The sequence below is a fragment of the Anomaloglossus baeobatrachus genome, chromosome 2 (genome assembly GCF_048569485.1).
Source record: "Anomaloglossus baeobatrachus isolate aAnoBae1 chromosome 2, aAnoBae1.hap1, whole genome shotgun sequence".
Lineage (NCBI taxonomy): Eukaryota > Metazoa > Chordata > Amphibia > Anura > Aromobatidae > Anomaloglossus > Anomaloglossus baeobatrachus.
In genome coordinates, this window is record NC_134354.1 from 734,383,538 (window position 1) to 734,407,089 (window position 23,552).

General features: G+C 48.3%; 1 protein-coding gene across 2 annotated transcripts in view; it reads right to left on the minus strand.

The window, feature by feature from the left end:
• SGCG (sarcoglycan gamma) overlaps positions 1-23,552 on the minus strand; it is a 383,560-nt gene that overhangs the window by 59,405 nt on the left and 300,603 nt on the right. For both annotated transcript variants that reach the window (XM_075337388.1, XM_075337389.1), the window contains exon 5: positions 13,221-13,340. In XM_075337388.1, coding sequence (XP_075193503.1) covers positions 13,221-13,340 — 120 coding nt within the window. The remainder of the gene's footprint in view (positions 1-13,220; positions 13,341-23,552) is intronic.

Consider the following 23,552-nt stretch of genomic DNA (forward strand, 5'->3'; position numbering starts at 1 on the left):
GGTCACCTTCCTATAACAACTATTTGAAGCTTCCTATCTCCTTCTCTTCTGCAGCTTACAGACCGTAGTGTCCTATGTTTCTTCTGGAAGACCAAAGAATCCCCAGTCTGACTTCTTAGTCATAGCAATGGAAATGTAAGTATTTCTTGACTGTAACTACTAGCTGTAGGTACATAAAATATTTACATTTTTTGGAATATATTACTATAATTTCCTATTTTCAGTCCCAGTGTGTTTTTACCCAAAATAAGATACCTCTTCATGTGTGCTCGAGTGAAACTGTTCAATGGCGAAGCCAAAATTACTTTTCTTTTTTTACATATTGAAAATTACTGGTGATTTTGATTGAAAGATGCATGAATTGGAGTATACAAAGTGATTTATCTCAACGGGTTTACCTTCAGGGAGGACATTCAAATCTCCATCACAGATGAAAATCTCAGAAATGGAATAAGATTAGACGGGATCTTTTTATTTTAACCAGGTTGAAAGCCACCAGCAGCAACTGGGACGCTGACAAAGATTTCTGCTAATAGCTCTGGCTACTGAATGGACTTTACAAAATATGTGCACTTACCGGATTTCTCACCCCGGTGCTATTAACGTGTGTTCTGGGAACGCTCCGCGGAATGTACTTTTAAATGATTGCAAAAGCGACATAAAACTACATTATTTCACTTTTTACATGCAGTCGAAAATTGGTTTCTGCAGAACAATACATTGCCCAAAGACAACAACAATACATTGCCCAAAGAGAAGCAATATTTTTAAAAGTACCGTAAGTAAAGTAATGCACCAAGTGACGAATGGCCAATAATTCTTTTCTTTGATTCATTGGGAACATGCAGTCCTGTGTCACCTACTTGTGTGACACCAGTCCAATATTTCCCACTAGAATTATTGAGAATTCTATGAAGATTTCAGCCACAAGCTTTATGCATATTTTAAATTTAGTTACCATGTGTCCCCGAAAATAAGCCCTAGCAGGAATTTTCAGTATTTTCGGCGTAAGGCTTAAGTATAAGCCCTACCCCGAAAATAAGCCTTTCCCTGATGAAGCTGGAGCCACTGGGATTCACCGTTTAGCGAAACGTACGTTGGAGGATGGCTTTAGGGCAGGTTGGGTGGCACCATTACTCTGGGAGCTTTCCTTGGATGTAATCTTATCATGATAATTGCTGTACCATGGTTCTATTATGACTCATAGTCCCTATCCGGCACACGCACTTCAGTGGACACAAATATTCAGCTAGAATCTGTTCACAGCAATTGATTCAATTTGGTTTTTACTGCATTGTGACTCATTGTATTACACATTGTTATCTACCCTTGATGGATTGTTCACTTTCTATGTAATTTTACATGCAGTGTTAAAACTAAGGCACTCTGAGTCATATAGTGCCACCACCCTTCCATGTGGTTTTAACCCTTTTTAATCATGTCCCTGATTTTGTGTGTATCATTTTAATCATGCATTTCTAAATAAACGTTGTTACTATTTTGCACCATTATACTCCGTTCCTCCCTTCTTTTTCCCGAAAATAATTCCTAGTCGCGGTTCAATAATGAAGTATCCATGCAGTTAAAAAAATTAAAGAATACTGCAGGACACTTCATTATAAAAAGGAGAGACCTCAAAAGAGAGAAGACAGAAGACCCCGCAATCATATTCACCAGACGCCAAATGGGAAGACCTGAAGTGGAACGCACACCCACACATATCAGATCGCACACACTCCCACATCAGATCGCACACACATCATATTGCACACACACCCACATCAGATCGCACACACATCATATTGCACACACACCCACATCAGATCGCACACACATCATATTGCACACACTCCCACATCAGATCGCATACCGACACACATCAGATCTCACACCCACACACATCAGATCGCACACACACACACACATCAGATCGCACACACACTCAACAGATACGGTGATACCGATTGCTTCTGGCCAGCAGATGATCCTGGGTTGCAGTGCAGTGGAGCGTGAGGATCTGCGGTAGAACACATGAGGAACCCGGTGGTGGAACGCATCAATGCATTCCACTGCAGGTCCTCTATGCGTCCCACCACAGGTCCTCTTTGCGTTCCACCACAGGTCCTCTATGCGTTCCACCACAGGTCCTCTATGCATTCCATCACACTGCGTCAAATGATTCTCTGCTGGCCGGAAGCAATCGGTATAGCCGGATGTGGGGAGTGCATGTGTGCGATCTGATGTGTGATTGAGTGTGCGATCTGATGTATGTGAGTATTGGCCAGAAGCAGGGGAGGAACACATGGAGCATACCTGCTGGGTGCGCTCGCTGAAGATCGCAGGAGGACATGGGAGCGACACAGATGTCAAGGGTCTGATAAGTATGATTCTCCTGGGAAGCGGGTCTGCATTTTGGGGGGGGGGGGTAAACTTTCCTTTAACTGTGTTTCGTCAAGAATAAGCGCTACCCCGAAAATAAGCCCTAGCAAATTTTTGGGGCCAAGAAAAAAAATAAGAGTGTCTTATTTTTGGGGAAACACGGTATATTATTTCCTTGGCCAATTGTATGTTTTTTAATTGATACCCATGAAAATGTTCTAAATGTTGAGCATACGCAGTTCTCCACTTCTGGTGCATGAAGGGATTATGTGTGGCGAGATTAGGAGGTAAAGGAGAAAGCGTTGTATAACAGGGCGCTGCAGACCATATCTGAAGGAATAATAATTTATTTTATTGCACTACGCGTTTTAAGAACTGTGCTGTCCTCTTCCTCAGGTATTCCTTCATTTATGGTCTGCAGCACCCTGTTATACACTGCTTTCTCTTTTACTTCCTAATGTCTATCTCTTTGCATTTTTGCAATTGAAAAGGTGTATGGTGCAGCAGCAGACCAGGAATGATCTATCTACCTCCATCATAGGAGGGGATTGATTGCAAGCACACCAGCTTCACTGCCCAGCCAGTCTCCTGACCGCACTTATTAGGCTACTTTCACACATCCGGTTTGAGCACTGCGGCTCAATCCGGCTGTGAAAACTATGCAACGGATGCGGCGAAAACACCGCATCCTTTGCATAAGTTTTTACATGCGGCCCGTCCGTTTTTTTCCGGTTGCGGCATGCTACTGAGCATGCGCAGTGGAAAAAACCGCATGCGGCGAGCGGATGCGTTTTTTTTTCCGCATCGCGCCGCATCCGGCCTTCATAGGTATGCATTGAAAAATGCGCCGCAGCGGCCGGATGCGGCGCGATGCGGTGTTTTTTGCCGGAGCAAAAAACGTTGCAGGGAACGTTCGATCCGGCCGCGGCATCGGCTAAATCTGCCGCATGCGGCAAAAAACGGACCGAACGCAAGCCCTTGCGGCACAATACGGCACTAATGTAAGTCTATGCAAAAAAAAACGCAACCGGCATTACAAAAGCCGGTTGCGGTTTTTCTGCAGAACAGCGTATTGTGCCGCAGAGCAAAAATCCGGATGTGTGAAAGTAGCCTTACCCGCCTACAGCAGCCTGAGGAGGAAATGACGAACACCTTCCATGCCACACGTGGAGACAGTGTGCTTCACCAGCAGCTACAGATCCTTCTGTGTGCCAGTGTCTGAGTCCAGGTGATCACTGAAATTGTGCAGGGGTGCACAACCGTTGGGGTGAGTAGTACCTCACATTTAATTTATGCTCACTATTTTTAGCAGGTTCACACAGGAGCGCATTTTGTTTTTTCTATTTTTACATATGTGTGGTGAGATGGCATATGGGTGTTCCCAAATCACAGGGAAAATGTAGTTTTCTCTACTCATGCATGCGCCATGAGTTCCTAGCTGAAGGTCTACCTCTCTGATATCTTCTCCAATGAAGTGTCATGGAACTGCGGGTGTGCTGATTCAGGATAGGAGGACGCAGTAAAGATGGATGAATTCAGTTACTGTGCATTTACAATATGCTAATATTTGTAGAAGCTTCTTAAAGGGAATCTGTCAGCAGGTTTTTGCTACCAATTCTGAGAGCAGCATGATGTAGGCAAAGAGATCCTGAATCTAATGATGTATCACTTACATTACTGGCTGCAACTGTAACACCCCGGGGCCAAGGGGTTTTCACCCGACACATTGCCGGGCCAGGGGTGCAGATCCTCTGCGTCATCACGGGCTGGCCTGACCCAGTTTCGTGACCCCGAGACGTACAGGAGATGGTGGGGGATGGGGTGAATAAGAATGTCAGTCGTGAAGCCACCTGTGGTATGTGGCCAGGTAGGCGGCCGCCGTTGCAGGGTCTCTCACCAGGGCAGATGTTGGGTGCAGCCAAGATGGTATCGCTCCACACAGGTGGAGCGGGCCACGGGAGGATGGCAGGGGCACGGCAGTCCCCGTGAGCGCTGGAGCGCATGGCGACGTCAAACAGTCAGAATCAATAGGTGCGGGTTCCAGGTCTTTACTTATTGGTTCAACGCCGCACCCCAGGTACTGGTCTCTGCCGTGATGAAGCTCTGGTCAATCCTGGGCAGGTTAGAGGTAGGTCCAGTATGGCAGTCTGTGCGCCCTTTCTCCGTGTGTGCTGTGTCGGTCCCCGTGGCACGAAGCACCTTGGGGACCTGTTACAAGGGGGACCAGGGGAAGCGTGCCAAGATGGTATACGACAGCTTCTGCCGGTCAAGGTCCACTGTGCGGTGTAGGGAACCGCTGCTATGGTTGATGAAGAGTGAGCGGGTTGCTGCTGGTGATCGCCTGTTACGTCACAGACGATCTGCGTACATCCGCCCGCCCTAACAGGGCTCACGGCTTGGTGTACCTGTTGCACGAGGAAGCACAGTGGTGCCCGCGCACGTGTACCAGAGTAAAGTCACGGAATTGTGGCACGAGGGTAGCACAGCGGTGCCCACGCACGTGTGCTTCAAGAACCAGGTGAGTCCGAAGGAGTCTCGAGGAGCTCACCCAGGGCAGGGACACGGCCTGCAAACAAGATACTGCCAGAGCAGCAAGGGAAGGAACACGGCCTGCAAACAAGGCACTGCCGGGGCAGCAAGGGCAAAGCCCACAAGTATACAAAATGACTGCACAGCGAAGTAGCAGCACGCTGCCAATCATCCAACAATAGAGGACAGTCGCGCGCCGCCATATTGGCTGGAGGAGCTTTTAAGGAGGTGTAGCTCCACCCAGGGTGGGCGCGAGGCAGAGATGACGGATTTGACCCAATCAGGATCCACGACGTCCCAGCTCGGCCAGTCAGGGTTCACCACATCACCAGCCTCGTCATCAAGCCGTGTAACGTCAGTGGGCGAATCAGCACATGCCACGTAGTGCACATGTTCATCTTCCCGCCTCTCATTTTCACAATGTGCAGAGATAAAGGAAGTCTTGCTGCTTCCCTGAGCAGCTAACCTCTGCACATTGTGTAGTCTCTCGGACCTTCGGCGCTGCTGAGCAGGAGGACCTGCGGCAGGCAAGGAATGGGAGACCGCCTCATTCCTTGCAACAGGAGAACCACGAGGTGCCACACTCCTGCTGCCGCTCTGAGCAGGCATCTCCTGCATATTGCGTAGTCTCCCAGACCTTTGGCACTGCTGAGCAGGAGGCCTCATGGCAGGCAAGGAATGGGAGACCACATCATTCCTTGCAACAGGAGAGCCACGAGGTGTAGCATTACCCCCCTGTCTAGGGCCCCCCTCCCGCCTGTGCTTGAAGGCTGCCACCAAACCTGGGGTGTGGATATGATCCTCCAATTCTCAGGATCTATGCTCCAGGCCACGACCGGCCCACTCCATGAGGTAGTACCGCTTGCCCCGTATGCCTTTTGACTCAACAAGTTTTACTATCTCAGGGTCGTCGGAGGAAGAGCCGGATTGGGCCGGCAGAGACCCCGAGAATTTATTAAGTCGTACGGTTTTCAAAAGGGACACATGGAAGGTATTGGCTATAGCCCAGCGTGGAGGGAGCTGGAGTCGGTAAGCCACCGGGTTGACTTGCTCTAGGACTTTAAACGGCCTCAGGTACCTAGGGGCGAACTTGGCTGCCTGCACCCGTAGGTTGATGTTCTTAGAGGACAGCCACACTAGGTCACCAGTTGCGAAAGATGGTGCAGGGCGGCGGTGCTCATCAGCCGTCGTCACCATCCGGTCTTTAGCCCTCTTAAGGACCTCCTGGGTGTTATCCCAGATCTCCCGGGTCTCGGTTGCCCAATCCTCCACTCTAGGATCGGGTGACGTAATGGGCATCGGAACCGGGATTCTGGGATGTTGGCCGTTGTTGAGCAGGAACGGGGTCTGTCCAGAGGACTCGTGGACCGTATTATTAATGGCAAATTCGGCCCAAGGAAGGAGGCTAGCCTAGTTGTCGTGGTGCGCGGAGATGAAGTGGCGGAGGTAACTACCAGGGTCTGATTGGTCCTCTCCACCAATTCATTGGTCTCGGGATGGTATGCGGAGGAGATGTTCAGCTCTATCTGCAAGAGCTTACAGAGTTCTCTCCAGAAGCGAGACGCAAACTGGGGACCCCGGTCGCTCATCACCTTGTCAGGCATGCCATGTAGCCTAAATACATGCCGAATGAACAAGGTGGCGAGGGCACGTGACGTCGGGAGTCGTGGGAGAGGCACCAAGTGGACCATTTTAGACCCACAGGTCTCTGCCGGGACTGCTTATTCCGTGCACACGACATACAGGCTCCTACATATTCCTGTATGTCCTGGGCTACTCTCGGCCATCAATAATGCCTGGCCACTAGGTCTCTGGTCCTTTTGACCCCGAAGTGCCCCCGACCTTGGATGCATGGGCCCACGCTAGCACCTCGTTCCATAGCTCAGGGGGAACAAGGGTCTTGCCAGGTGGTACCTGGTCCAGAGAGGTGGGAGTGACCATCCTCAAGCTGTCCGGAGGTAATATAAGACGAGGCTCCTCCTCTTCTTCCTCCAGCACGACCATACAACGTGACAAGGCATCGGCCCGTACGTTCTTCTCACCGGCCACGTGGCAGATAGTAAAGCGAAAGCGGGAGAAGAACAGAGACCAACGAGCCTGCCTTGGGTTCAAGCGTTGTGCTGTCTGGAGGTATGTGAGGTTTTTATGGTCGGAAAATACCTCAAATGGATGCTTCGCACCCTCCAGGAGATGCCGCCACTCCTGAATTGCTAATTTCATAGCCAGTAACTCCCTATCCCCTATGGAGTAGTTCCTCTCGGCCGGAGAGAAGGTCTTTGAGAAAAAGAAGCACGGATGCTTCCTTCCTTGTTCGTTTTTCTGGTACAGGACTGCACCAGCACCGACCGAAGAGGCGTCTACCTCCAGTAGAAAGGGTTTGGAGATGTCTGGACGATGAAGGATGGGAGCTCTGGAGAAGTGGGTTTTGAGAGTGTGAAAAGCCTCTACCGTTTCCCGTGTCCACGCTTTGGGATTAGCACCCTTGCGGGTAAGGGCAATGATGGGTGCTGCCACCGTCGAGAAGTTGGGAATGAACTGGCGATAATAATTGATGAACCCCAAGAATCTCTGGATCGCCTTCAGCGAGCGGGGCTCAGGCCAGTTCATTACTGTCTCCAACTTCCCCGGATCCATTGCTAATCCCTGACTGGACACAATATACCCCAGGAACGGCAAGGATTCACGTTCAAAAACACACTTCTCCAATTTAGTGTATAAATAATGGGCGCGGAGCCTCTTGAGTACCCGAATGACATCCCTCCGATGGCTAGCAATATCGGGGGAGAAAATGAGGATGTCATCCAGGTATGCAACCACAGAAAGAAACAGATCCCGAAAAATGTCATTCACGAAGTCTTGGAACACGGCGGGGGCATTGCAGAGTCCGAAGGGCATTACGATATACTCATAGTGACCGTCCCTGGTGTTCAAGGCGGTGTTCCACTCATCGCCCTCTCGGACTCGCACTAGATTATATGCCCCGCATAGGTCCAACTTCGTGAAGACCTTTGCCCCGCGGAATCGATCAAACAACTCAGTGATGAGGGGCAACGGGTATTTGTTCTTAATCGTGATTGCATTTAGTCCCCTGTAATCGATACAGGGGAGCAGATCCCCTTCCTTTTTCTGCACGAAAAAGAACCCCGCACCAGACGGTGATATAGACTTGCGAATGAACCCTTTCGCGAGGCTCTCCTGGATATATTTGGACATAGCCTCCGTTTCTGGAGCAGAGAGTGGATACACTCTACCCCTAGGGGGCTCAGAACCTGGTTTCAGGTCTATTCGGCAATCGTATGGCCGGTGGGGAGGAAGAGTATCTGCGGCCCTCTTGGAGAAAATGTCCCTGTAGGCCTCATAAGGTGCTGGTAAATCTGACCCCCCCTCTAATCCCCGAGGGCCCCACCGACCTAATGGTAGTGGGAGGTCCGGTAGTCACGAGGTGTTCCCTACAAGACCCTGCCCAGGACGAGATCTCCCCTGTTGCCCAGTTGAGTGTAGGAGCATGCTGTCTCAACCAGGGGAGTCCCAGTAGAATCTCATCCGTCCCCTCTGGAAGCACCAGGAAGGACACCTGCTCATGGTGTCCTGGTGGTACGTCCATCCTGAACAGGATGGTGATCTGGGTAATGGGATCGGCAAGTAGGGACCCGTTGACTACCCGGACCCTGATTGGCTTAGGTAATAGAACCAGGGGAACTGAGTACTGAGTTGCCAGGGAGGTCGAAATGAAATTACCATCAGCGCCAGAGTCCAAGCAAGCCAGGGCAGAGAAGACAGTAGTGCCGAACTGCAACTGGGCGCTGATGGTTAACCTAGAGGGTGAGGCAGCGTCCAGAGTCCCCCCCCTCTGATGGAAACTAGACGCTGTCTTTTCCTGATGGTTTTAGGACATCGGGTAGCTATGTGTCCCCTCTGCCCACAGGAAAAGCAGATGACAGAGAGCAGAGAACGTGTGGTAGAGGAGGCCGCTTTGGACACCTCCATTGACTCCACGGAGTTGTCTACAGGGCTGACTGGGAGACCTGTCCGGTGGAGGGTAGGGGTCAGACGCCTTTTAGACCGGGTAGACATGGGTGCCGAAGAGACCTCGAGCCTCCGCTCTGCCTGGCGGATGTCTATGTGGGAAGCAACCTGAATCAAGGACTCTAAGGTGGCAGGCACCTCACGCGTGGTCAGTGCGTCTTTGACGAACCCTGCCAGGCCCTCCCAGAACACAGGGACAAGGACCTTATCTGACCAGTCCAGCTCTGCGGCGAGCGTCCTGAAGTGCACCGCAAAGTCCCCGACCGAAGCGGACCCTTGCCGAAGTCGTAGGAGCCGCAGCGCGGAGTCGTGGGTGACTTGGGACCCGAGGAACACCATTCTCATGGCCCCAAGATAAGCTGTAAGGTTATTCACCACCCGATCTCCGCGCTCCCACAACGGCGAGGACCACTTCAGCGCTCTCCCTGTGAGCAGGGACTGGACGAAGGCCAAGTTCGCCTTCTCAGTAGCATAATGAGTCGCAGACAGCTCTAAGTAGGTGGTGACCTGATTGATAAAACCACGACACTCGGAGCTGTCCCTGCTAAAACGCTCTGGAAGTGCAAGGCGAGGTGACCTTGATCCCAACACCACAGCCTGCATAGCCGCCTGGGTGGCGACTGTCGCCAGAGCAGTCTTATCGGAGGGAGACTGCTATACTGCTGCCAACCGTGACTCCATCTGCTGCACATAATGCAGCAACTGCTGCTGCTCTTCAGCCATAGCCAGACCTTTGGCGCGACCGTAATGTTACGAGGGGGACCCGGGGAAGCGTGCCAAGATGGTATAGGACAGCTTCTGCCGGTCAAGGTCCAATGTGCGGTGTAGGGAACCGCTGCTATGGTTGATGAAGAGTGAGCGGGTTGCTGCTGGCGATTGTCTGTTACGTCACAGACGATCTGCGTACATTGGCCCGCCCTAACCCGTGGGGGTTGTATGGCACGGGGCTCACGTCTCGGTGTACCTGTTGCACGAGGAAGCACAGTGGTGCCCGCGCACATGTGCCAAAGTAAAGTCACGGAATTGTGGTATGAGGGTAGCACAGCGGTGCCCATGCACGTGTGCTTCAAGAACCAGGTGAGTCCGAAGGAGTCTCGAGGAGCTCACCCAGGGCAGGGACACGGCCTGCAAACAAGATACTGCCGGAGCAGCAAGGGCAGGAACACAGCCTGCAAACAAGGCACTGCCGGGGCAGCAAGGGCAAAGCCCACAAGCATACAAAATGACTGCACAGCAGCGTAGCAGCACGCTGCCAATCATCCAACAATAGAGGACGGTCGCGCACCGCCATATTGGCTGGAGGAGCTTTTAAAGAGGCGCAGCTCCACCCAAGGGCGGGCGCGAGGCAGAGATGACGGATTTGACCCGATCAGGATCCACAACGGCCCAGCCCGGCCAGTCAGGGTTCACCACATCACCAGCCTCGTCATCAAGCTGTGTGACGTCAGTGGGCGAATCAGGACATGCCACGTAGTGCACATGTTCATCTTCCCGCCTCTCGGTTTCACAATGTGCAGAGATAAGGGAAGTCTTGCTGCTTCCCGGAGCAGCTAACCTCTGCACATCGTGTAGTCTCTCAGACCTTCGGCACTGCTGAGAAGGAGGACCCACGGCAGGCAAGGAATGGAAGACTGCCTCATTCCTTGCAACAGGAGAACCACGAGGTGCCACACTCCTGCTGCCTCTCTGAGCAGGCATCTCCTCCATATTGCGTAGTCTCCCAGACCTTCGGCGCTGCTGAGCAGGAGGGCTCGTGGCAGGCAAGGAATGGGAGACCACATCATTCCTTGCAACAGGAGAGCCACGAGGTGTAACATGGACCTGCTTGGTTGTTTGAGCAAATTTTGTTACCAACGTGAAGTATAGCTAGCCCTAGGGCTCTGCACCCTGTCGCAGCACCAGTCCCAAGGGAGCAAAGAAGCTCTCCCCTCGACTACCGTATTGTCCTTTGTCCCATGAGATCTACCGGTATCGGGTTTCTTCTTCCCGGTGTCTCCAGTCTGGACGATTCTACCCAGAGAAGCTCTGAATCACGCTCTCCAGGTGACCGTGCTCTTCTGTGTCCCAGACGTTCTCAGGTAATTTTCTCCCTGCTCCTGTATTTTACCAGTGCTCTTCCCTCCCTCCGGATGAATCACCAAGCTGGGGAAGTCCCGTTGTTATAGTGATCATCTTCAGCGTAATTAGTGGAGAGCACCTGCTGTCTGTGTTATGCAAGGAAATTGCTGACTCATTCTCTAACTGTGTGGTGTAAGACATACCAGACATTAACCTCCTCATACCCGGGATGGATACTGCACCCCAAATGATATGCAGTACCCTGTGGCGACCGAAGCCTCAGGGGCGCTACACAGCCGTTCTGACACAATCAGAGCTTTTAGGTTTAGTCATCTAGCAGAGCTGAGAGATCTACCCCTGCCCACACCAGGCTCTCTATAGTGATTGTACATTCACAGTGAGGTGTCAATCAAAAGAGTTGGCTTGCAGGACATGTGCTGTGCACATCAGGGGTACGTGCGCAGATGTAATATAAAATAAAAATCTGTGCATGCGCCGATGCCGCTCCTAGTCTTCTAATCAGTGTCTTAAATAACATGGCGCCGGAGATTACTGTACACGCATGCGCGGACTGCGATGCCATTTTAATGAAGATATAATTACTGTGGCAAAGAGCACGTGCCGCCAACAACATGGTGGTGTGATATTCAAATAAAGAAAAGGGGACAAGCCAGGAGGATGCTGAAGTAGGAATAAACGCAGAGGATCTCACCCCCAAAGGCCAGCCCCCGTTGCACCGTCAATCAAAGACCAAGCATACCATCTTTCTACAACACGTAATACTGGATTCAGCATCTTAGTGCCAGTATGGCACTGCCTTTACTTCATATCACAAAATCCTGGTGTTTAGTTCTCTTTAATACCAATTGTACATACAGCGAGTGTATGTAGTAAGAATTTTAACAATAAAGGCCGCTTTACACGCTGCGACATCGCTCAAGCAATCTCGTTGGGGTCACGGAATTTGTGACACACATCCGGTCGCTTTAGCGATGCCGTTGCGTGTGACACCTTTGAGCGATTTTGCATCGTTGCTAAAACGTGCAAAATCGCTCATCGGTGACATGGGGGTCTATTCTCGAATATCGTTGCTGCAGCAGTAACGAAGTTGTTCCTCGTTCCTGCGGCAGCACACATCGGTACGTGTGACACCGCAGGAACGAGGAACCTCTCCTTACCTGCTTCCCGCCCGCAATGCGGAAGGAAGGAGGTGGGCGGGATGTTCGTCCCGCTCATCTCCTCCCCTCCACTTCTATTGGGTGGCGGTTCAGTGACGCCGCTGTGACGTCGCTGTGACGCTGAACAAACCGCCCCCCTTAGAAAGGAGGCGTTTTGCCGGTCACAGCGACGTCGCAGGGCAGGTAAGTAGTGTGACGGGTCTGGGCGATGTTGTGCGCCACGGGCAGCGATTTGCCCATGTCGCACAACCGATGTGGGCGGGTACCCACGCTATCATGATATCACAGCGTGTAAAGCGGCCTTAAGACATCCTGTACTTATCACGGAGCACTAATAACAATAAGTTATTGCCCAAATCAAACGCCCCTGGTCTCTGTAGTGTTTATGTTTCCTCTTTGAGTACATTTTGAGAATTATATTGATTTTGTAGTTTTGGCGGTGTAATATAGGAAAAAACAACTAAGAGAACAAGATAGAAAAGAGACCAAAAACGACATTCCTATGCTATACTTGCTTACTCCCCCGGACTCATGGAAAAAGGATAGACCTCCAGGAATAGTTGGCTAAACGTCCTGAAACCTTATGGAAATTAGAGCGGGTGCAGAATGGTCAGGCAGACCTTCCAGGGAAGTGACGTATAAAAGAGTCATGGCTAAAGCCAAAAATTTCCAGCACCGAACTTTGCATGTTACAAAGTTTCTAAATGTCTGGATATCAACTGTATGTTTAATGTTATGAAATCAAATTTTTGCATATGAGAAGTTTGTCACCCATGACTGTGAATTAAGTGAAGGATCTGCCAGCAATTAAAGAGTCCATCAGTGTTTTCGGGGGTGATTATACCGTTCTGTTGAAACTCTAAGTACAAGTAAAACACAAGACTTGTTCAGTAACCTAGAAACCCCTAGTAGATGGTGGTCATAATCAACCAGAAATATTCCCCCGATAAGGAGGTCCTTTTGGTAAGAAGGATTTATGCAAAGGTGTCATGAGATTCATAGCTTTAAACAGAGGTACCTGAAACCAGAGCACAATTTTTGTTCTCCCACCTGTGACTCTCAGCCGGTTTGTTCCAACTAGAACTTCTTTTTCATCCACGGAAAATAGCATCTTTCCTTTATCAGAGTGTATCTGGAATTGTTGACCATGGGTTTCTACCAGGCCAGGACCTAAAATACAAAAGACATGATGAAGGATAAACGAAGAATTACAATAATGCTTTGGTGGTGGCCCTTATCTATATGCTCGAAAGTGATGGCCCAGGGCCCTTGTTTACTAGATAGGCCTCAAAAACTGGAACCACAGGAGAAAAACATAAGAAGTTAGAGTCAGTGCAAAGGTGGCAATTAGATTATTACAAGGGATAGAAGGCCCTCCTATAATATATGGGATGGAAGGCCCTCCTATAATACAAGGGATGGAAGACCCTCCTATAATAATACAAGGGATGGAAGGCCCTCCTATAATACAAGGGATGGAAGGGCCTCCTATAATACAAGGGAAGGAAGGGCCTCCTATAATACAAGGGATGGAAGGGCTGCCTATAATACAAGGGAAGAAAGGGCCACTTAATAAAAGGGATGTAAGGGCTGCCTATAATACAAGGGATGGAAGGGCCTCCTCTACAAGGGATGGAAGGGCCTCCTATAATACAAGGAATGACCTCCTATAATACAAGGGATGGAAGGGCTGCCTATAATACAAGGGATGGAAGGGCCTCCTCTACAAGGGATGGAAGGGCCTCCTATAATACAAGGAATGACCTCCTATAATACAAGGGATGGAAGGGCTGCCTATAATACAAGGAATGGAAGGGCCTCCTATAATACAAGGAATGACCTCCTATAATACAAGGGAAGGAAGGGCCTCTTATAATACAAGGGATGGAAGGGCTGCCTATAATACAAGGGAACAAAGGGTCACTTAATAAAAGGGATGGAAGGGCTGCCTATAATACAAGGGATGGAAGGGCCTCCTCTACAAGGGATGGAAGGGCCTCCTATAATACAAGGAATGACCTCCTATAATACAAGGGATGGAAGGGCTGCCTATAATACAAGGGATGGAAGGACCTCCTATAATACAAGGAATGACCTCCTATAATACAAGGGATGGAAGAGCCCCCTATAATACAAGGGATGGAAGGACCTCCTATAATACAAGTGATCGAAGGGCCTCCTATAATGAGAGGTTGGAAAAGTTGGGCTTCTTTAGCTTAGAAAAAATATGGAGATCTCATTTATATGTAAAAAATACAAATTTATATGTTCAATACAAAGGACTGGCACATGAATTATTCCTTCCAAAGACCATGCAAAGGACCAGGGGACATTCATTACGTGTGGAGAGAAGACGATTATGTCATTTGGTTGGGAAAAAGATCTTTCCAGTTAGAGCAGTCAGGCTGTGGAATGCCCGACCACAAGAAGTAGCAATGGCAAATACTATATCTGTGGTGCCCCTGAGGCTTCAGTCACCACAGAGGTACTGCACCTCAGCCAGAGGTATGGTATCCCATCCCTGGGTACGGAAGAGGTCATCCACCGGTATGCACACAAAACACACAAAACTCTCAGTTAGCAGCTCCCACCGGGTCAGGGTTAGGGCTTGGTGCCATCAGGCTATGTATAGCCACTGTGATTGATGACACCTCCCTCATCCTAATCCGAAGGACCTGGGGTGGAGTCTAGTGAGTGAGGGATTCTGGAGTGACAGAATGTTAGTCAGTAGGAGGGAGAGTCGAGAAAGAGCAGAGAAGGAGTGAAGACCTGTGGTCTGGAGCTGGTGCAGCTTGACCCAGGTGCAAAAGAGAAGGGGTCCTAGGGCCCACGGGGAGTGCGCCAAACCCCTGTGGACTCGTTCCACATACAGAACATTGGAATGGAGGGACTTGGCTGCAAACGGGGATCCGGTCCCTAGACTAGAGGAGAAGAACCAACGTTCTCATCTAGTAAAACCGGAGGCTTACAGTTAGGTCCAGAAATATTTGGACAGTGACACAAGTTTTGTTATTTTAGCTGTTTACAAAAACATGTTCAGAAATACAATTATATATATAATATGGGCTGAAAGTGCACACTCCCAGCTGCAATATGAGAGTTTTCACATCCAAATCGGAGAAAGGGTTTAGGAATCATAGCTCTGTAATGCATAGCCTCCTCTTTTTAAAGGGACCAAAAGTAATTGGACAAGGGACTCTAAGGGCTGCAATTAACTCTGAAGGCGTCTCCCTCGTTAACCTGTAATAAATGAAGTAGTTAAAAGGTCTGGGGTTGATTACAGGTGTGTGGTTTTGCATTTGGAAGCTGTTGCTGTGACCAGACAACATGCGGTCTAAGGAACTCTCAATTGAGGTGAAGCAGAACATCCTGAGGCTGAAAAAAGAGAAAAAATCCATCAGAGAGATAGCAGACATGCTTGGAGTAGCAAAATCAACAGTCAGGTACATTCTGAGAAAAAAGGAATTGACTGGTGAGCTTGGGAACTCAAAAAGGCCTGGGCGTCCACGGATGACAACAGTGGTGGATGATCGCCGCATACTTTCTTTGGTGAAGAAGAACCCGTTCACAACATCAACTGAAGTCCAGAACACTCTCAGTGAAGTAGGTGTATCTGTCTCTAAGTCAACAGTAAAGAGAAGACTCCATGAAAGTAAAAACAAAGGGTTCACATCTAGATGCAAACCATTCATCAATTCCAAAAATAGACAGGCCAGAGTTAAATTTGCTGAAAAACACCTCATGAAGCCAGCTCAGTTCTGGAAAAGTATTCTATGGACAGATGAGACAAAGATCAACCTGTACCAGAATGATGGGAAGAAAAAAGTTTGGAGAAGAAAGGGAACGGCACATGATCCAAGGCACACCACATCCTCTGTAAAACATGGTGGAGGCAACGTGATGGCATGGGCATGCATGGCTTTCAATGGCACTGGGTCACTTGTGTTTATTGATGACATAACAGCAGACAAGAGTAGCCGGATGAATTCTGAAGTGTACCGGGATATACTTTCAGCTCAGATTCAGCCATATGCCGCAAAGTTGATCGGACGGCGCTTCATAGTACAGATGGACAATGACCCCAAGCATACAGCCAAAGCTACCCAGGAGTTCATGAGTGCAAAAAAGTGGAACATTCTGCAATGGCCAAGTCAATCACCAGATCTTAACCCAATTGAGCATGCATTTCACTTGCTCAAATCCAGACTTAAGACGGAAAGACCCACAAACAAGCAAGACCTGAAGGCTGCGGCTGTAAAGGCCTGGCAAAGCATTAAGAAGGAGGAACCCCAGCGTTTGGTGATGTCCATGGGTTCCAGACTTAAGGCAGTGATTGCCTCCAAAGGATTCGCAACAAAATATTGAAAATAAAAATATTTTGTTTGGGTTTGGTTTATTTGTCCAATTACTTTTGACCTCCTAAAATGTGGAGTGTTTGTAAAGAAATGTGTACAATTCCTACAATTTCTATCAGATATTTTTGTTCAAACCTTCAAATTAAACGTTACAATCTGCACTTGAATTCTGTTGTAGAGGTTTCATTTCAAATCCAATGTGGTGGCATGCAGAGCCCAACTCGCCAAAATTGTGTCACTGTCCAAATATTTCTGGACCTAACTGTAGGTCACTTCAAAGACCGAAGCCAAAACCGCACACGAATCCGCGGGAAGGTGACCACATAGAACCAATGGTTCCAGGCCGACAGGTGTGAAGGATCTGTGGACACCGGCTCAGGGCACTGAGTAGTCAGCGCAGGAAGACGACCAGGGAAGGAACACATGAAGGGCACACCAGTATTGACCTCCAAACTATCCGGGATTGACTGGAGCCCATCACAGTGAACCCCAGCATTCCAAGGGCAGCATTTGATCGTCCGGACGTGATAATTTGGAGCCTGCCTCAGTGAGTAAAAACCTTTGAGACTGCATCCCTGTGTCGCTCCGTTATTCGCCTGCACCTCCAGCCCTGCACCCCCGCCATCATAGACTACTAGTCCCATCCATCCTGGGGCCCAGATCTACCTATGAAGAGCTTTACCAAACCAGCTGCATCACCATCTGCCCCAGAGGCCCCATCCCACAGTGTCGGCTATCACAGGCCGAATACCACAGGTGACGTCACAACAAACTACCATCCCCATCATCATTTCCCCTTTTAATGACATTGCCGGGGTCACAGAACCGGGCCTTGCCACCGCAGCAATCCAAGAAACAGAACCGCGGCCCGGTAACGAGTGTCCCAATGCCGCGGTGGGCGCGTCATATCCACATGTAAAAAAGGAGTTGATGCATTTCTCACAAATAGCACTGTGGGTTAGAAATAATTGAACGAATGAGAAAGTATAACTGGTGGAGAAAGGTTGAACTTGATAAACTTGATTTCTATGTTTCGCTACAACCAGCTTCTTTTGCCATTGCTGATCAATGATGACCCACATGTGCTCAATGGGAGACAAGTCAAGTAATGCTGCAGAACATGGTAGCACATGTAGCCTAATGCTTCGTGTGGATGACAGCTTACACACAGTACGTGCAGGTATATATATATTACTACATTGTTCTTTCATTGACAAGTTCCACACCAGATAAACGAGCATGTAAGTATCGCTATCTGATAGCTATCACCATTAAGAATTTTAACACATTTCTTAATGCAGCTGTTATTGGATTTTGATGCAGGGCACTGCTGTTTTTGATACTCCAATTTTAATCCTTGCAGGGCAGCGGTGGGACCTGCATCTACTCCATTCAACTGGCGGTGTGCCCGCTCAGGTTCATGTACCACTTCTCTACAGAAGTATCTGAGTGGAGGTATCCCAGCCTCCACTCACTGACCCCAGTCAGATGAAGCGAACCCTCTCTTCCCTCAGAAGATTCCATCCAGAGGCATCATAACCTCTATACACTGTTCCAGTCAGGAGTCGCCATTCCTCTCTTCTCTAAGAGGGTTCTTCCCAGAAGATTCCCACAGGCACCCCACACTGACCATGTGGCAAACAAACAGTCTCCATCTTAACATATGAGATACACCTATGGGTTGAGGTATGTGGATAGCAAGACCCGCCTGTTTCTCCAGCTATCCGTAAAACCTGTCCTTGGAATGCCCTAATAAGCCTCATGGCACTACAAGTATCAGAGCAGACATCCAGGTTTACACCATCCAGGTTTACACCACCTTTGTGCTACCTAACCTCTACCATGTTACACCTGGCACTTCTCTTTTTAGTTTCCATAGTCCCATGCCAGTCTCCTCATTCTCACCACTCCTGGCACTGCTATTGCTCCTTTTCCTGGTCCACTGCCGTTCTGTCTTTGGTTTCCTGTGATGTCCTCTCATCTCATTTGACTGCTGCAGCTAATCAGAGACTAAAGCAATGACCTAGGATGAGTTACTATCACAGGAGGCTTGGAGAGGACCATAGAGACCGGCAGAGGATCCGGCATTACTTAAGACAAATTTGCAACAAAACCCAGATGATGAAAGGAGCTTTTCATTATTTTGATATTGATAATCTATTCATAGGACATCATGTGGGGGTCCGACACCCGATTTCCCACAACCAAATGTAATCACCTACACCAGCAACCAGTTAGAAACTGTACGAAGCAGCAGTGACAGAAAAATTGCGGTCGCAGGGATTGAGTCCGAGCCCGGGGTTGCAGGGGGCCGACCCAACCCCTGTTTCATCTGAGTGTGTGGCTTCGGATGGAAATCAAGGTGAAATACATCACGGTGCACAGACCCGTCGGGTCCCTGCACTGCGTTTCATGCTGCCGGCCAAACAGAAGTGTCCCCGTGACTGAGGTAGCGGATGACAATGACTTCTTGTATTGCCATAGCACAGGCGCTGCTGAAAGCTGCCGGCCACTGTGGTCGGCTATAGAGGAGGGCGTCACGCAACGTGGGAGCAGGGGAAGGTGAGCACATTATATACCAGTAGGGGAACAGTATATGCCAGGAGGGGCCCAGGCGAGGAACATATTTACCAGTAGTGGGACAGAATATACTAGGAGAGGGACAGAATATACCAGGAGGGGTACAGTATATACCAGGAGAGGCCTAGGAGAGGAACATATTTACCAGGAGGGGGACAGTATAAACCAGGATGTGCCCAGGAGAGGAGCATATTTACCAGGAGGGGGACAGCATATACCAGTAAAGGAGCAGAATATACTAGGAGAGGACAGTATATGCTAGGATGGGGAACATATATATCAGGATGGGGGACATATTTAGTAAGATGGGGGACATATATGCCAGCAAGTATCCCAGGATGGGGGACAGTTAAACGAATTGGGAACATATTTACAAGGAAGGAGGCCAGGATGGGGTACATTAGAACAGGATTGGGGGACATTACTACATGGGAGGGAGGGCAACTCGTATGTCTTTACAGGATTTAGAACAATAAATGTATACATACATATATAAACATGTGGCCAGCATGCAGGGATGGGGGGCCCCAAGTCCAAATTTTGCACCGGGGCCAACAAACTCTACTTATGCTACTGTGGAGCAGAACACCACCGCTCCGTCACCATGCTTAGTGGGTTTAGATCTGTGGCTATTATTTGAATAAAAAGTTATCTTAAATAACTGTATAATGAACAAAGAACTGTATAATGAATAAACTTCCATGAGCGCAGACAAGCGGTGTGCATAATTATACATTGTCAACCTATAACTTGTAATTACATCTTATCAGATCAGCATTATTTTAGCTTTCATTCCATTCTTCATTAGGAGCCCTTTGTAACCGCAGTTAATATGTTTCTAGATAACTTGATCTACGTTGTAATATATCGTTTGCAATCATTCCGTATTAAATCACCGGCCCTAATGGACCGGCTACATATTAATTAAAAAAAAGTATAAAGGAACTTTCGTAGGCGGCAGATCAGAAACAAAAAGACCCCGCTCTTTAGTAAACCAGAATGGGGACAGGCGATTTGGGAAGATGAATTCTAAAAGCACTCTCATTCGGGATTCATAAAAGGATACAAACCTAATGAGATTATGATGTTCGTCATTAAGACAAGTTTGCAAACCTGGCTTTAGGGCGTTCTGTTAAGATCTACCCGCAATGCACGCTTCATTAGTGCCGAGCAATCATTTTGCATAGGGTCGTAATGAACTAATATGTACTTAAAAAAACTCAACATATTTAGTTTAACTAGAGCCCTATAAAAATGCATAAAATGATTTCCTCTAAGACTTTCCTATAGAGAATGAACAACAGGCTGAAGCTTATTTAATAATACGGTTAGAAACAAGCAAGGTGTACCGCATTTGTCTTCATTATTCCATCTCCGGGTGGATTAAAGCCTATACCGCGTCCGATCTGCTGTTATTTGGGTTGCAGCAGATTTATATTATTGACACTATGATATTACACATACTCTGGAGTCAAACTTTAATTGACTTTATAATTTGTACAGATGTTAAATATCTCATTATTTATAAACCGAAGGCGATAGACCTTGTGCCGAGAAACCACACCAAGTGTTAATGTTGCACCGTCTCCGAGATTTGAACTCCCTCTGCTGATGTTCTCACTGTTTTCTTGTTTCTCGTAGTGTGGATAATCTACATATGGAAATTAAGGAACTTTGTGACTCAATTGCATACCTTATCCTGTACTGATCTTGAGATACAGCATGAAATAGAATCCAGAGCAGTATTCCCAATTCTGCTGATTACAGGTTTGTTTGCGTATTCTGGTTTTTTATTGATCAAAACATTTTTTATTATAGATGGTACATGTATTTGTCCAAACAAATCGACGTTTCGGCCTTTGGGCCTTCATCAGACTGGACTGTTATCATATGTAAGGCGTCAGTTATCTATTAGTATGTAGGCCATAGTGGGGGTAACAGGGGTATATTCGTCAGGAAACGCCCTGGAAAAGGTGTAATATGTTGTATATTTCTCCTCAGGAAATGCAAAACTGTATTTTGTATGTTGCCGTGATGTCCAGCAGACAGCCAGGCAGGGTGAAAATTCTGGGAATGGAATGTATTTGTGCCGCCCCGTGCTCGGCGGTAGCCGAGCCGCTCGGATCCGGACCTTCAGTGGGTGGCTCGAGGGTCTCTGGACCCGGGGGTCCACGGTCACTCCGATTTAAAAAAGGGGTTGGCGGTTTGGGGGGACGTAGGTGTACGACTGGAGCCGTGTTTGAGTTGGTGACGCCACCCACGGGTTGTGGTGAAGGTGGACACCACCGCTGCAGTTACGGGGCACCCGGGGGAGATGTTGCGCAGCAAGTTGTTAACCACTCCGTGGGTAGGGATGGTGCCCCCGGGACCCGTTGGGGAGAGTTGGGTGGAGCAGGGAGATTGGCGGCCGGAGGGCACTGATGTACTCACGATTAGTAACACACACAAGTCTCTGGTAAACCAAGGTGATGGTGGTCGGTGCCCGCAGCCGGCTGCAGTCTGGTCCCCCACCCGGTTGGTGGTCTCTGCCTTTCTCCTGCACTGTTTGTGTGATGGTGGACTACCTGCGCCTGCAACGTCAGGAGTCCGCTCCCTGGCTTGTGGTTGCCCAAGGAGCCCTTTGCCTGCATACGCTGGCCCCGGCTGCTGTCACCTTGTTAGGGGACTGGTGTAATGCAGGGCCCTATCTGTGACTACCTGGCCCGGCCAGGGCGTCACATACTCACATCTCCTATAATCATACAATCTTATTGGAGCAAGTAGTCATGTCAAAAGGCACCACATGTGGTGTAACTGCAGTTGTATGGTACCTCCGGCAGAACCGGGTATGGCGTATGGACCAGATGGAGCTTGCCGTGGAGCATGCCTGAGTAATCCCTGCAGTGTATTACACTGTACTGCAGGGATCACTCAGTTATGCTCCACAGCAAGCTCCATCTGAGCTGAGCTGAGGTTTTTACTGATACCATTTTAGGATAAACACAATGTTTTGATCTTTTTGATCGCCTCTTATTGCATTTTATTGTAATGTTGCGGCCAAAAAAAAACAATTCTGATGTTTCAAATTTTTTTTCCGTTATGCTGTTTAACCATTGGACTAATTTATTGCATATTTTGATAGTTTGGATATTTATGAATGGGGTGATACCAAATATGTGTATTTTTTAAGTTTTATTTTCAATGGAGCAAAAGGGGAGTGATTTTAAGTATTGTGTTTGTAAATTTTTTTCATATTTTTAAAAATGTTTTTGTTCACTTTTTACTGTATTTACTAGCCCCGCTAGGGAACTTGAAGCTGAGATCATCCGATCACTTGCGCTGTACAGAGTAGTGCATCAGCATCAGTACCGCTCTGTACAGCAGAATCATGACTAACTATGAACGTCGGCCCGCAGCCGGTGTTCACAGGAAGTTAGTCATAACAAACACAGAGGTGATCAGATGACCCCCGGCTGTCATGACAAACCATTAGCGCCCCATGATCACGTCATGAGGTCGCCGATGGGAGTGGGGAATGACGCACTCCATGCCAGTGAGTGTTAAATCTCACTGTCAGAGGTTAACAGCGGGATTTAACTCGTTAATAGTCGCACACAGATCTCCGATTCACCCTCGACTGTAGGAAGCACAGGTCAGCTAATCAGATCAGCCAACATTTGCAGGAAAAGATGCAGGCTCAATGTGCGAGCCCACATCAAAGGGAGTGACACAACTTTTGACATAAAAGTACATCCAATATTGCGGAGGGGTTAAGATCGCCTGTTGAGAAAATGATCTTTTGCATTTAGCGAAATATTACATAGAAACAGTACAACAACCTAACTATGATTTTAAACATTTCTATGTTCTGTGGTTCAATAAAACTACCAAATAACTACAGTAAAAAGATCTACTAAAGATTTTCACATTGTAACAAAGAAAAACGCAAAAAAGGCTGGCAGTCAACTATGACACTTGGTAGACTAGCCAAAGAGAACGATCCCTGCGGGCTGCTCCTCTCCCCACTCTCCTTTAGTGACATAAAGTATCTATTCTTGCGTGTAGAGAGAGAGACCTGTCACTCAAGGAGACCTGGGTGGGGAGAAGGTGCTGGGGACCAGACTCTTGGACTTGTCATCTGAGCTGCACAGTCTTCGGCTGGCTACTAAATGTAAGCTTACTCTTGTGAGAGAATACAATTAATTTTGTTCTTATACAAACCATAGTGTCTTATAACTGAATGATGTTATAGGGCTTAGCTAACACTGATGGGTGAGGAAGTTTCACATTTCTATACACACCCCTGAGACTCTTATTGGTGCATAGTTCTGAAGAGTTATTTCTTTGTTTGGGATACTATATAAAGTGGTCACATGATGTAATAAAGGAGAAATGTTCTGTACAGCACAAAGCGTGTGTGCTGCAATGATTTCCCAAGCTCTCGTAAAACAAATCTCACTAATTTGGA